General features: G+C 39.6%; 1 protein-coding gene across 7 annotated transcripts in view; it reads left to right on the forward strand.

The window, feature by feature from the left end:
* Positions 1-13,246, forward strand: part of VEPH1 (ventricular zone expressed PH domain containing 1) — a 266,782-nt gene that overhangs the window by 5,701 nt on the left and 247,835 nt on the right. For all 7 annotated transcript variants that reach the window (XM_019627252.1, XM_019627261.1, XM_019627273.1 and 4 more), the window contains one exon: positions 2,975-3,269. In XM_019627252.1, the coding sequence (XP_019482797.1) occupies positions 3,132-3,269 (138 nt within the window). In that variant the 5' untranslated portion in view covers positions 2,975-3,131. The remainder of the gene's footprint in view (positions 1-2,974; positions 3,270-13,246) is intronic.

Consider the following 13,246-nt stretch of genomic DNA (forward strand, 5'->3'; position numbering starts at 1 on the left):
ATGTGTTATTAACTTTGATCTTCAAAATAACCTGATGAGACAAACTAGGCATGTAGGAGCCCCATTTTGCAGATGAAGAAACTGAGGCTGGGGAAGGGAAAAGCACGACACAAAAGTCCCATAACCACTGAGTGTCCAGGCTGGGACTTGAACCTCGGTCCCCAGGCAAGAAACTGACTGAGTAGGTACTCGGGACTCACGCATTGAATGAAATCTATTCTAAAAGGTTCAGCTCAAACACCCTTTCCTCCTCTAAGAGAGATCTCTGTCCCTTATACTTCCCCAAACTTCCTTTTACAGTTCACTGGAGTCTTTTCTCTGGATCATCCTTGTGTTGTAGAATGTTTGGTATAAGTCTCATCTGGCCCTTCCCCACCCCTAGGTGGGAGAAAGTTTTTATATACAGCTGCGTTGAACAATAATGTTTTGCACATGATAGACACTCGAGTAACAGCTGAAGTTGGAAGTATGACTGTAAGGCTCCACACCAGGTGTCACTGTAAGTGTGGACAGTAAAGGAGGAGCCCCAGAAAAGCCTTTGGGCACTCCTCTCCCCCAGCATGCATTTCTGCTCCTACTCAGAGCTCTGGCACTGTTATGTGTGGGACAGCTGACTCAGCTTCAGGAAGCGCCAGGTATTGACTAACAAGCTGGCTGGTCAAGGTGAAGTGATCTCCATCCAATGTCTTATTTTCCTGAATATTATTTCACTGAGACTCTCTCACTTCAATTATCTGAAGCTGGATGGGGGGGGGATAATGCATTAAGGGGAAAATTCAGGAAAACGCTGTCCTAACTTTTCTTGTAATTCACCCTTCCACATTTGCCAGGGTGCCAACTACTTTGTAGGACCCTCATTCTCCTCTCCCCACCCCCTGAAACCTTCTCTACCACTCTTCTTCATTTTTCTTTTTTTAAGCTTCCCTTCCTTGTGACTTTTCTGCTCTCTAGTTGGTCTAAATCCTGGGGCATAAAGGGGCAAAGATGCAGGGTCAGTGCAGGAGGGAAGAGGGGTTCATTTTCTTAAGACTCTACCCATCTCTCCATCCTTAAATGTTAATAATGCTCTGAGGGCCTTTACTCCTAATAGTAACCTCACGTGGAAACTTAATGGAATCAACATATCGTAGTGGTTATGAACTTGGAGCCTAGCGCTCTGGATCAACAATTCAGCTCTCCAGTTTACTGGCTGTGTGGCTTGCACAAGTTATTTAATGCCTTGGGTTCCTCATCTGCCAAATGGGGATGAAACATCCTCAACAGTTTTTATCAGGGTTAAATGAGTTAATGTTTGCAAAGCATCTAGAATAGCGCCTTATACCTAGACAAGCATATGTAAGTATTGGGTGTCATTTTTCTAAAGCTGGTAGGTAGCATAAAAGTTGCATGTAGGCAATACTACACTTGAAGTCCCTTCGATAGCCTATTAATTGCACCATTTGGAATATTATTGGTAGCTTATTTAACTGAGTGCCTGGTGAAGGATTTGGCTTGTTGTTAGAGACCATATTGTATAGAGCAGCAGTTCTCAACCTGTGGGTCACGACCCCTTTGAGGGTCAAATGACCCTTTCACAGGGGTCGCCGGGTACTCGTATGTGGGCATATCTGCATGTGGGCCTGGAGACGGATAGAGGAGCAGTGTCTCGGTTCCTAAGACCATCGAAAATATGTGTTTTCCGATGGTCTTAGGCGACCCCTGTGAAATGTTGAGAACCGCTGGTATAGACAGTATGTAACTTTGAACTATAAAATTGCATTCAGTTCAGAAAGGTGCTTCCACAGTCATAGCTCAGAGGGAAGGTCTGAGATGGCCCAAGTAAGCAGCAGATTCTCTCTCCCTTTTCACACTTGTTCTGGGGAGCACACGCAGAGAGAAATGCTGGGCAGAATCACCTATTGCTTATATTAAATACACCACTCTCGTCTTTCGCTCTCTGAGCACGTGGCTGCATTTGTAAGTTACTTGCATGTATAAGATGACCCCACTTCACTGTAAACCATTAGGGAAGCCCATTGGCTTGAAATTAGGAGAACAGCAGTGCCACAGTTACCATGGGGCCTTGGGGAAGTCATTAAACCTCACTGGCCATTAAATGATTGCTGAGGTCTCTACCAGTGCAAATGGTCTGTGATTTTATTAGGCCCAGAAGGGAGCTGATGAGAATAATCAGATACTTAATTTGTGCCATTTCCCTACTCACTTTGGACTGTTAATTGAGTGAGAAGTACAGTGGGACTTTATTATTTCAACTGTGGGAATAGAGGGAGGATTTCTTGATCCCAAAGCCCTTCATCTTTAGCCTGCATTGCAATGCTATCACCTTCAAGTTCAAAGTTCAAGTTCAAGTTCATGCTCACATTCTGTAAAGATTTATTTAACATACTCCTAGGCAGAGTCCTTATTTAGAAAGTGCATAATAATAGGACAAGCATTGAGGTCATCTTCTGGACTGAGTGCTGGGGCAGCTTCTATGGTCAGTATAGCAAAGAAGCCCAGCCAAGAAGGTAAATATTGGTTTCCATGTCCAGAAAAAGATTGAATACCAGGCAGTGAGTCTAAAAGGTGTTTCCTGTGTTCTCTGTTTCCTCTCATTGCCCTTTTCTGTTTGGTTTCTATGGGAATCTGTTTGGGGGAAATCTGGCAAGTATTGGGCATATTTGTTGCTTGTCCTCTTGTTTCCTTGTGGCATGGAGAGAACTAGAAAGGATATAGAAAAAAGGAAAATGAGTGTGGGATTTATGCTGCTTTAAAGGCTCAAATTAAATTTTGGAGAAGCCTAATAATTTTTGACAGGACTCTTTGAGACAAAACTAATGAAAGAGCTCATTTGAAGATCATCAAGCCAGCATCCATTACTCTATGCACATTTCCAAAGGTATTTTTTTCCCCCTCTCTGCTGGGCACCAAGTTCACATCCTGAGCTCATGCCATTTCAGTAACGGCTACATTATGTCATTTGTTTCTCTTGCAGAGAGTGTCCAAGAAGACCTCAAAGTCTGGAGAAAAATGACCTTTCAACGAATCCAAAGTATACCTCCTGCTACATGTTTTTGTCTTCCTAACCTCTGATAACTGGGACCCATGGCCCAGGGCCTGCAGACAGTCCATTGACAATCAAACTACTCATCATGCATCACCTGTTCAGACTGGTCTTAGGACAAAAAGATCTTTCACGAGCCGGGGACCTCTTTTCCTTAGATGACTCTGAGATTGAAGACAGCCTGACCGAAGCTTTGGAGCAAATTAAAATAATTAGCTCATCTTCAGTAAGTAAACTCATTTTTAGATGAGACCTCTGAAACGATTTGTTCTACTAGAATCAAATGATTGCACATATCCCAGGAGAAAGGATTTTTGTAGAGGAAAGAGGAAGGACCACTAGTATTGGTCTCTCTTAACTCTGCTCTATGGTTTAGTTGGCATCTAAGAAATAACATCAGGGAGGTCACTGACAGGTAGGGGGCCCCCACAGATAAGGGGCAGCCAGGCCACCTCTTGCCCACTCAGGGAGACCAGAACTCTGGCAATTGCAGACCAAAGTGGAATTCCTACAAAAGGCTTATCTAAGGGTTGTTTCTACACCCTTGGGATGACATGGGGAGGAGAGGGAGCAAGTCCGGGGGAAAGCAGACCTTCCAAGCTGCACAACAGCATTGGTAAACAAAGCAGAGTATGCGGTGGTGCTAAATAATGAAAGAAGGCAGTATGATACCTCCTGCAACGCAAGTAATATGAGACAAGGACTATGATCATCACTCTGTTGCCAGAAGTGACAGTTGCCCAGGGCTTGATAATGCTGATTCTGTTTGCTTCTGTTCATCTGTTTTCTTTTTTTCTTTCCTTTGCTCCTTTTTCTACATACTCCCCACCATTTAATTCAACTCACCCATTATTAGCCCCCAGTGTGATCAGGTAAATTTAAATTTTCATCAACCCTCCCATTCCTTTACTTCTCCTCATTGTCAAGATTATACATCCTGAAAGTACTCCCAAAAGGAGTGGACATTAAGTGACTGCCATGGTTTGATGTTGAACTTCCTGATCACACTTGGGGACCTTTCATGAGACTGGTCCCATTTCCAAGGCCAAGGTCACCAGCATCCTCTCGCATCCTCCCAGCTCGACAGCCTTTGCCAACACTGTGGCATAAACCCCCACTAGGCAGAGGAAAGAAATAGGACTCAAGCCATATAATACTGAATAAGCCAATGTGTACACACTTCAGAAATAACAGCTTTCTTCCATGTTATAATGAGGAAATATTTAAACGTTCTACTAGCAACCAGTGCGGCTTCCTCCTCAAGCCTGTCAGCATGTTCTCTTGTTGGCTGCCACAATATGCCAGATTCCCCCAGTGACCAGTGAAGTCACTGCCCAAACAACCTTCTTTTCTCAGGTAATGTCTTTGACAGTAATTATGTGTCCACATTTTTTCCAGAACATTAATCAACTTAGACTGATTCAAAACACAAAATATTCCTAGTACATTTCCACTTTCTGGGTCGGGTTTATGTGCTATTCCCAGCAGTCCCTTGCTTCACACTCCACTGGAAATTAATTGGCTGAATATACCACTGATTTTCATCTAATCTAATCTATGCATATATATATATATATATATATATATATATATATATATATNATATATATATATATATATATATATATATATATATATATATTCCCCAAAGTCTATTTCCACTAGAGGTCACTAGTGTCAGTGATTTTGTTTGTTTCTTTCATCAATTGCTTTGTCTCATAGATGTTAAATTCAGTGTTTTAGGACTTGTAAGTTCTGTAATGGGTCCCACTTTTAACCCTTAGGGCTGGCATGTTCCTTGTCATCAGGAGAACTGTCCATCCTTTGAGCCCTACAATCAACCTCCTACCAGCAGATCTAGACAGCCAGTGGTTCTCCTATGTACTTCATCTACTAACTTCTCTCACATCTTACGTCTTCCATTTCTCTATCGATAACCATGGCATAGAGCAGGTGGGTGGCGCAACAAAAGTAATCATTTTTTAGAGGGATCGTGCAGATCTATCCAATTTTTAAATTTCTTAATCAATTTTAATTATAAATATGTCTTTTTGTGAAATTCCTTCTCCTTCTCCATTCTTTTATCAGCCCGTTCAAGTTTCATTATTCCTGAAATGATTTCCAGTGGTTCTAGTTCTTAGTGATTTGATTACTTCTTTCTAAAAAGACATCATTGCCCTTTTGCATTATATTCTGTCCTTTTGAAAATCATCTGTTCAAATACTCTCAAGTGCAATCTCTACATTAGGGAATCCCAAATCTTTGTTTTCAGTCTTGGCATCTCTCCCTAAGCTTCAAGCTCATACTAGTTGACATCCAGCACCTCAAAAATCAATGTATCTTAATTAGAAGTTATCATCTTTCTTGCAGTTATCCTGTGCTGGAGTCACTCTTGACCCCTTCCTCTCACTGTCTTCTTGCCCTGGAACTTCTGTAGACACTCCCAGAGAAATGGCTCTTCATCTACTCCTCGTTCTTTTCCATTCTTGCTGCTATCACCCGGGCTCAGGTTCTCAAAACAATTGATTTCCCTGCCTTTGGTCCTGCCTTTCTCTAGTTCAATCTACCAACAGTCACCAGAGTAAACTTTATAAACCAGATTTAATTACACGTTCCTCCATTGTTAAAAACCTATCCGTGATGCCTCACTGCCCATGACATTCAATGACCAATGCCATGAACCATCATGCCTCCTCGATGGCGTCCTTCCCTGTTAGCTGCATCCCATCCTTCCCTTACGACTAGGACCAGATCTTCCTTATCAGTCCTTTCCTATTAAAGAATCCTGGATCTCAGTAATCAATTCCACTTCTCAATTTATCATTATAAACATAGAACTAGAAGGCACCTTCAAAATCATATTTTCCAACTTCCTTCCAGCACAGAAATCCCTTCTTTAAGATTCCTAACCTTCTGGCCTTTCCTTCTAGACTTGCAATGATGAATAGGTTTCATCAATATGAGTATGTTTCTGATATTTTTTTCCTGCTTCTCAATTTTGCTTTAGTAAACTTCCCCTTTCCATTTCATGAAGCTTGATGGGACCTTCAGTCAAGGTTCCCTACCTTGCCATTGCAGTATAGGAAGGAGGAAAAGAGCGGGGACATCTAGCCCAAGCTATGCCAATCAGAATTTCTTTCCCAGTAATTCTAGGAAAGATAACAGAGGGTGATTTATCACGATGATTGTTCCCCCAAGAAACAGTCCTTTGGTTCCTGCTCTCCTATCACCGTAGCTGCTTTGGTCACTGCGTTTTAATGCAAGGTACTGCAGCTTTTCCTTAAAAACTGTTATATCTTTTTTATATCTTTTAATTGTTACTATTATTTTGCTATAGTTATCCAGACTTTTTCTGTCGCTTATGACCAAAGAATCCTAACTGACAAAGAGATAGCTGTGCCAGTGTTGGAAGTTCAAATTGTTAGTGTGCTCTTCCTTTTGGCCAGATGAAATCTTGCTCTTTGTATTTTCTATCCATTGTGCTTTGTTCTATTCTTTACCCCAACAGTCAAAAGAATCTAACCTCTAGAAGAACTTTAAACATATGAAGATAGGTATCAATCTCACCTCTGGCTTCTCTCTTCCCAGCTAAACATCCTTAGTGCCCTTATGTTTTCCATGACAAAAAAGGGGCCTCTGACAGAGAAAAGCTCCCCCAGCTCACATTTCCAGTTTCAGGTCTGGAAACTCAGTTTTGTCAATACCTGAGAAATGGTATCCAAATCATGCTATCCAAATGCAAGACTCAGAATTAGAAATTAGAATACTGACTTATTGATTTACAATGTAAAATAAAACTCACATTGGTCAAAATTCTTGTGTGTTCCATACTGTTCTCTCCAACTGTGTTTACCCAGTCTCTCTAGATAAGGAATATTATTATTGATTAGATTTCTTCCTCCTCTGTTACACTCATGTTTCAGCGCTGCCTCCCTGAGATTATATTTAACTCACTTATAAAATCACCCATGTACAGATAGTACCTTGGATTAGCCCAATAGCTGGCTAATCTCACTTATACAAATGGACTTTTTGTTTGTTTGTTTGTTTGTTTGTTTGTTTGTTTGTTTGTTTGTTTAATCCTCAAAGGGCAGTCTTGTTTCCAAGTTCTTGGAGGATGCCTTATTTTAGCTCCCAAGTACTTCCTGCATTCTCAACATTCTGGTTACCCTCCCCTGGAATCGTCCTAATTTATTATTGTAATGTATCATTGCCCAGTACTTGAACCAATTGAACAACTGCTGATACTAGTTAGATACTCTGTTTCTAAAATTCCTTTCCAATAATAACATCACACAGCTGGCCACATTTATCCTGTGATGTGCAGAGATTCTCAGGTTGAATCAAAACTTGTAATTAGATAACGTGAAAAAAAATTTTAAGTAAATTATGTCAGATTTTAAACCATTGCAACAATGTGCCCTTTAGGCCCTTTTTTCCAGGATATCCATTCCTTTCAAAAATCGTGAGTCTGTCCAATATATTAGTTACCATTCAAGCTTTGTAACTCAGAAAATTTGATAAGCAAGCTTGCAATCCTCCTAAAGTCACTCACAAAATAATTGAAACTTACGAGATTCCAGTCTGCAGTCCATGCTCTCTTTTTTCACATTACTCAGAAACCTGCTGGGAAATATTTTGTCCTTATGCTTTGCTTTGAAAATGTGTCTTCTCACTCAAAATTCTCTCCGAGTTCCCCAAAGTGCCTTTACGTCTTGTCTTTTCAATTCCTTTCTGGAATACCTTTACCTGATAATCATTTCTTCTACTCCTTTGGCTCTCCTCCCAGACTGCTTCTGGTGAAGTTGTCGTCTTATCAACCCATCCTCTTCTCCCACTCTCAATTCCACCTTTCCTATGATGTTCACACATGCCTAATTGTTCCACCCCCCTTCCAGGTCTCTTTCATTGTTTAATAATAAAAAATGTTAGGCACTCAAAAATCACCCAATTTAAGCAATTAGGTAAAACTGAAATCACCTGCATGTCAATCTCTACTCCATTTCTCAACTCCTATTCCTCCCAAAGTTAACCAATATCCTGATTATGGTATTTATGTATGCATGTTTTTATTTCTTTGCTACATATCCAGGATTCAAAATTCCTTATATACTATATATCACGTATTTTTAACTTTATATAAATGTTATCATAGGCTCAATATTATGTTTTTGAGGTTTAGCTATGTTGGTACATACAGTTCCAGTTCATTTGTTGTCAATAGGCTAGAATATTCCATGACATGACTATGCCGCAGTTTGGTTATCCATCCTTAGTTTGATGGACATTTACTATTTGAAGAGTGCCACAGTGAACATTCTCATAATTAGCAATTTTGGCAAATTTTGTACTAGTATTTCTAGTGTACACACTATGAGTGAAACAACCGATTTGGGGGGTTTGCATACTTTCAACTTTCTAATATACCACCAAATTGCTCTGCATTGTGGTTATACCAATTTACACTCCCATCAGTCATGTCTGAGAGTCCCAGGTGCTTTATGTGCTCACCAATGCCTGCTTTTATCAGATTTTTAAAGTTCTTGTTAATTTAAATGAAACACCATCTGATTATTATTTTAAATTTACACTCCCCCATTTTTTTTTTTAAAGATTTTTTTTTATTGGGGAATTGGGGGGATGGGAACAGTGCTGGGGAATTGGGGAAAGGGGAACAGACAAGTTGCTGTCGTTTTGTTCTTCAATCTAGTTGTGGAGGATGTTGCTTCACTGGCCCAAGTTGGCACCATCATTGCTCTCTTCCTGGGAGAGGCAGATCAGTCTCCGGCCTCTGGACGGCTGCTCACTGCAGCTGCTGGCCGCTCACGCTGGCTGCTGGCCACACACGGTAGCCCACGACAATCCACTGCCACAGGGACTGCAGCCCACGCCGTCGCCGGCGACTCATGGCAGCCCAGCTCCAGGTTGAGCTGTTGTTCAGCATCTTAGCTGTGGAGGGTAGTGTCACTGGCCCTCATATGTGGGATCCGAACCGGGGCCCTCTGGCATCCCAAGCGAGTTCTTAACCATCGCGCCACTCGGCCGGCCCTCCCCCATTTTTTATAATGTGTATTTGCTATTCATCATTTGGGTCTCCTTTTCAGTAAAGTACTTGTTAATGATTTGGGTTTCTTTTTTCTCTCTATTTTTCTAGTGAGATTTAAATATATATATATATATTTTTTTTCTTATTCATTTGAAGGAGTATTTTGTATATTCTTGTCCCAATTCTTGTCACTTATGCATGTTATACATTTCTTACTCTAAATGTAGCTTGCCTTTACCTTTTATCGTAATAAGTATTGATATTTGGTAGGAAAAGTATTCCCAATTTCTTCTTTAAAATTGCTTTGATTTGTTTTTGTTCTTTAACAATTTTGTATTAGGGTTCTCAAGTTTCATGAATAATTCTGTCAGTGTCTTGATTGGAATTTCCTTAGGTCTATAGATTAATTTGAAGAAAATTAACATCTTTATGGGTGTTAATTTGAAGAAAAATATCTTCTTATCTGTAGATATTGTATATCTATTTATATCTTTTTAAATATCTTTCAATAAAGTTTTATAATTTTTTTCTTAAGGATCTTAAAAGTCTTATACATCTGTCTTTTCAGTTTGTAAGTATTTTATGTGTTTCAGCTGAAACTATAAATGGAATCATTTTGGAAAATTTTATCTTCCAACTGTTTCAGGTGATTATTACAGAAATGACACTTGTGTAGTGATCTTATATCCAATAAACTCACTCAACTCTCTTATTAATCCTAATAATTTGTCTACAAATTTTTTTCCATTTATTCAACAAATATACGAGACACCTACAATATGCCAGACACTGTACTAGATGCTAAGGATACAGGACTGAGCAAAATGACCCAAAACGCCTCTGCCATCATGCATTTATTTAACTGGGTGAGGCAGAAAACGAGCAAAATAAATAAGGAAAATATGTGGCATATTAGAAGTGGATAAGTAAGGGCTGTGTAGAAAAATAAAGCAGAAGAAGAGGGCACAAAGTGGAAGTTGGACATTTTAAATAGGGCAGAGATGGTAGGACATACTGAGAAGCCGACATCGAAGCAAAGCTTGAAGGAGATGAGGGAGCAATACCTATGGATACCTGGAGGAAATCATTTCAGGCCAAAGAAACACCCAGTACAAAGACCCTTAGGGGCAGCCTGGAGTTTTTGAGAAACAGCAAGGGGGTCAGTGTGGCCGTAGCTGAGGGAGCAAGGCAAGAAGATCATAGGACAACAGGTCAGAAGGGAAGTGGAGCCTGGATCCTGTAGGGCCTTGGGTGGCCATTGGAGAGTTCTGACCAGAGAAGGAATACAACCTGACTTTCCTTTTCCTGTTTTGAGAAGAGTCTGTGGAAAGGCAAAGGTGAAATCATGGAGGCCAATTAAAAGGATACTGCAGTAATCCCGATAAGAAGAATGGAGACTGACCACCATGGAGCTATAGTGGTGGTGAGAAGTGTTGAGATTCTGGATATGTTGTTGAAGGTGGAACCAACAGGATTTGCTGATATGATATGTGAAGAGAGAGGGAGGGAGGGAGGGAGAAGAGAAAGAGAGAGAGAGAGAGAGAGCGAGAGAGAGAGCGAGAGAGAGAGAGAGAGAGAGAGAGAGAGAGAGAGAGAGAGAGAATTTTGAAGATTTTTAGCTTAAAAAACTAGAATGATGAAATTATCATTAAGTGAGATGAATAAGACTGAAGGAGGAACAGATCTGAGGAAGAAGGTAGGAAGGAGTCAAGAGTTCTGCTGTAGACATGTGAGTGTGGGCTGTCAGCTGAGTGGAGAGGTCATGAAGGTAGCCGGATATATGAGTCTGGAGTTGAGGAGAGAAGCCTGGGCTAGACAATATCATTTTTTAACTCATCAGTCTTGAGACTGAATGAGATCACCAAGGGAGTGAGAAAAGAAAGAAAAGAAAGAAAGAAAGAAAGAAAGAAAGAAAGAAAGAAAGAAAGAAAGAAAGAAAGAAAGAAAGAAAGAAAGAAAGAAAGAAAGAAAACAAAGAAAGAAAATCCAAGGACTGAGCCTAGTGCTCAGAGCTTGAGGAGATGATGAAGGACCAGTAAAAAACTGACGAAGTCCAGTGAAGAAAGAAGGTCAGAAGAGCATGACATCCGAAAACCAAGTGGAGAAACTGTATCAAGGACAGAGCAATATCAGATGCTGCTGATGGGTAAAGGGAGATGAGAACGGAGAACTGACCATTAGATTCGGGCACATGAAGATCATGTGACATAACAAAAGCAGAATCATTGGACAGCAGGGGTGAAAGCTGGATTACAGTTAGTTGAAAACAAAATGGGAGGAGATTTGAAGAAAATAAGCAGTGACAACTCCGGGCAATTTCTTATAGAGGAGCAGAGAAATGGGGCAGTAATTAGACAAAATTAGGGAGTCAAGAAAGAATTTTTTAAGATGAGAGAAACATAGTCTTTAAGTTTTTTATGTATACAATCATTATCTTAAAATAATAATGGTTTGTTTCTTCCTTTTCAGTCCTTCTGCCTTTTATTTGGTTTCTCTGTTTCATTGTTCTGACTAGAGCACACCAGAACAATGTTGAATAGACTGGGGATAGCAGAAATCCTTTTCTCATTCTTTAAAAGGAGTTTTCTGACTTTACAATGTAAATACGATGTTTGCTCCAGGCTTTTGGTTAATACCCTTTATCAGACTAAGGAGGTTCCCTTTTATTCCTATTTTTCTGAGTTGTTTAATTTTATCAACTGCTTTTTCTGCCCTTTTGCGGTAATCCTGTTTTCCCTTTTAATCTGTTATTGTGGTGAATTGCAGTAATAGATTTTTAAAAATATAAAACTATTATTGCATTCCTGGGATAAAATGAAATTTGGCCTTTATTTTAATATATTTCCTGATTGTATTTGCTATTTTTAAAGGAATTTTGGAACTATGAGATTGGCCTATAATTGTTCTTTCTTCCACTGTCTTTACCTGGCTTCGTCTCATAAAATGAATTGGGAAATGTTTCCACATTTCTATTACCTACAAGAGTTTTATAAGATTGCAATGATCTATTCCTTGATGTCATAGAAAGCTGTAAAACCCTCTAGGTACCATGAGGTTTTTTTGGTTTGGGGTTTTTTTAAAGTAGATTTTTAAACTACTGATTCAATTTCTTAGAAGAAAATTGGAGAGGGGGGGCAGTGGGCTTACTTTAATCACTTTTGGTAAAATATATTTTCTAGGAAATTATACATTTTATCTGAGTTTTCAAATTTATTGGCATAAAATTATTTGTAATCTTATTTCTTGTGTTCTGTTGCATCTGTATTTAAATGCTCTTTTTTACTGGTGCGGGTTTTTTTAATCAATATTTTCAGAGCTTTGTCTTTTTTAAAAAAGCTTTTAGTTTTTTTGTTTGTTTGTTTTAAGATTTTATTGGGGAATTGGGGAAGGGGAACAGTGTTGGGGAATTGGGGAAGGGGAACAGCCAAGTTGTTATCCTTCAATCTTAGTTGTGGAGGGTGCAGCTAGCTCAGCTCCAAGTCCAGTCTTCATCCAGCCACCCGTTGGAAGCTTGCAGCTGCTCAGCTCAAGGTGCTGAGTTCAATCCTAGTTGTGGGTCACCATAGCCCACCATCCGATGTGGGAGTCGACCTGGCAACCTTGTTGTTAGGAGCATGCTCTCTCACCAGCTGAGCCATCCTACCACCTGTTGGCAGCTCAGCTCAGGAGCAGCTCACTGACCCATGTGGGAATTGAACCGGCGACCCTGTTGCTCAGAGCTCCTGCTCTAAACCAACTGAGCCACTCGGTCAGCCCCTTAAAAAAATAAAAAAGAAATAAAAAAGAAAAGAAAAAGAAAAAAGCTTTTAGTTTAATAATCCCCTATATAGTATCATTTTCTAATACCCTCGGTTGTATGATTAACTTATTTTTTTAAACTATTTTACTTTCTACTAAAAGCATTTAAGACCATAAACATAATCACAAGACCACTTAGCCTAATCCCACAAGTTTTTGAGATACAGTATTTTCATTTTGAATTCTAAATACTCTCTTATTATAAATTCTAGATACTCTCTTATTTTGATTGTGATTTTCTCTTTGACTCATAAGTGATTTAGAAGTTTGTGTTTTATTTTCACAAAGAATTTTTATAATCTTTTTGTTGTTAAGTCAAAATTTAACTACATTGTAGTCCGGAAATGTAAACTACATGA

This window comes from Hipposideros armiger, unplaced genomic scaffold (genome assembly GCF_001890085.2).
Source record: "Hipposideros armiger isolate ML-2016 unplaced genomic scaffold, ASM189008v1 scaffold_16, whole genome shotgun sequence".
NCBI classification, from domain to species: Eukaryota; Metazoa; Chordata; class Mammalia; order Chiroptera; family Hipposideridae; genus Hipposideros; species Hipposideros armiger.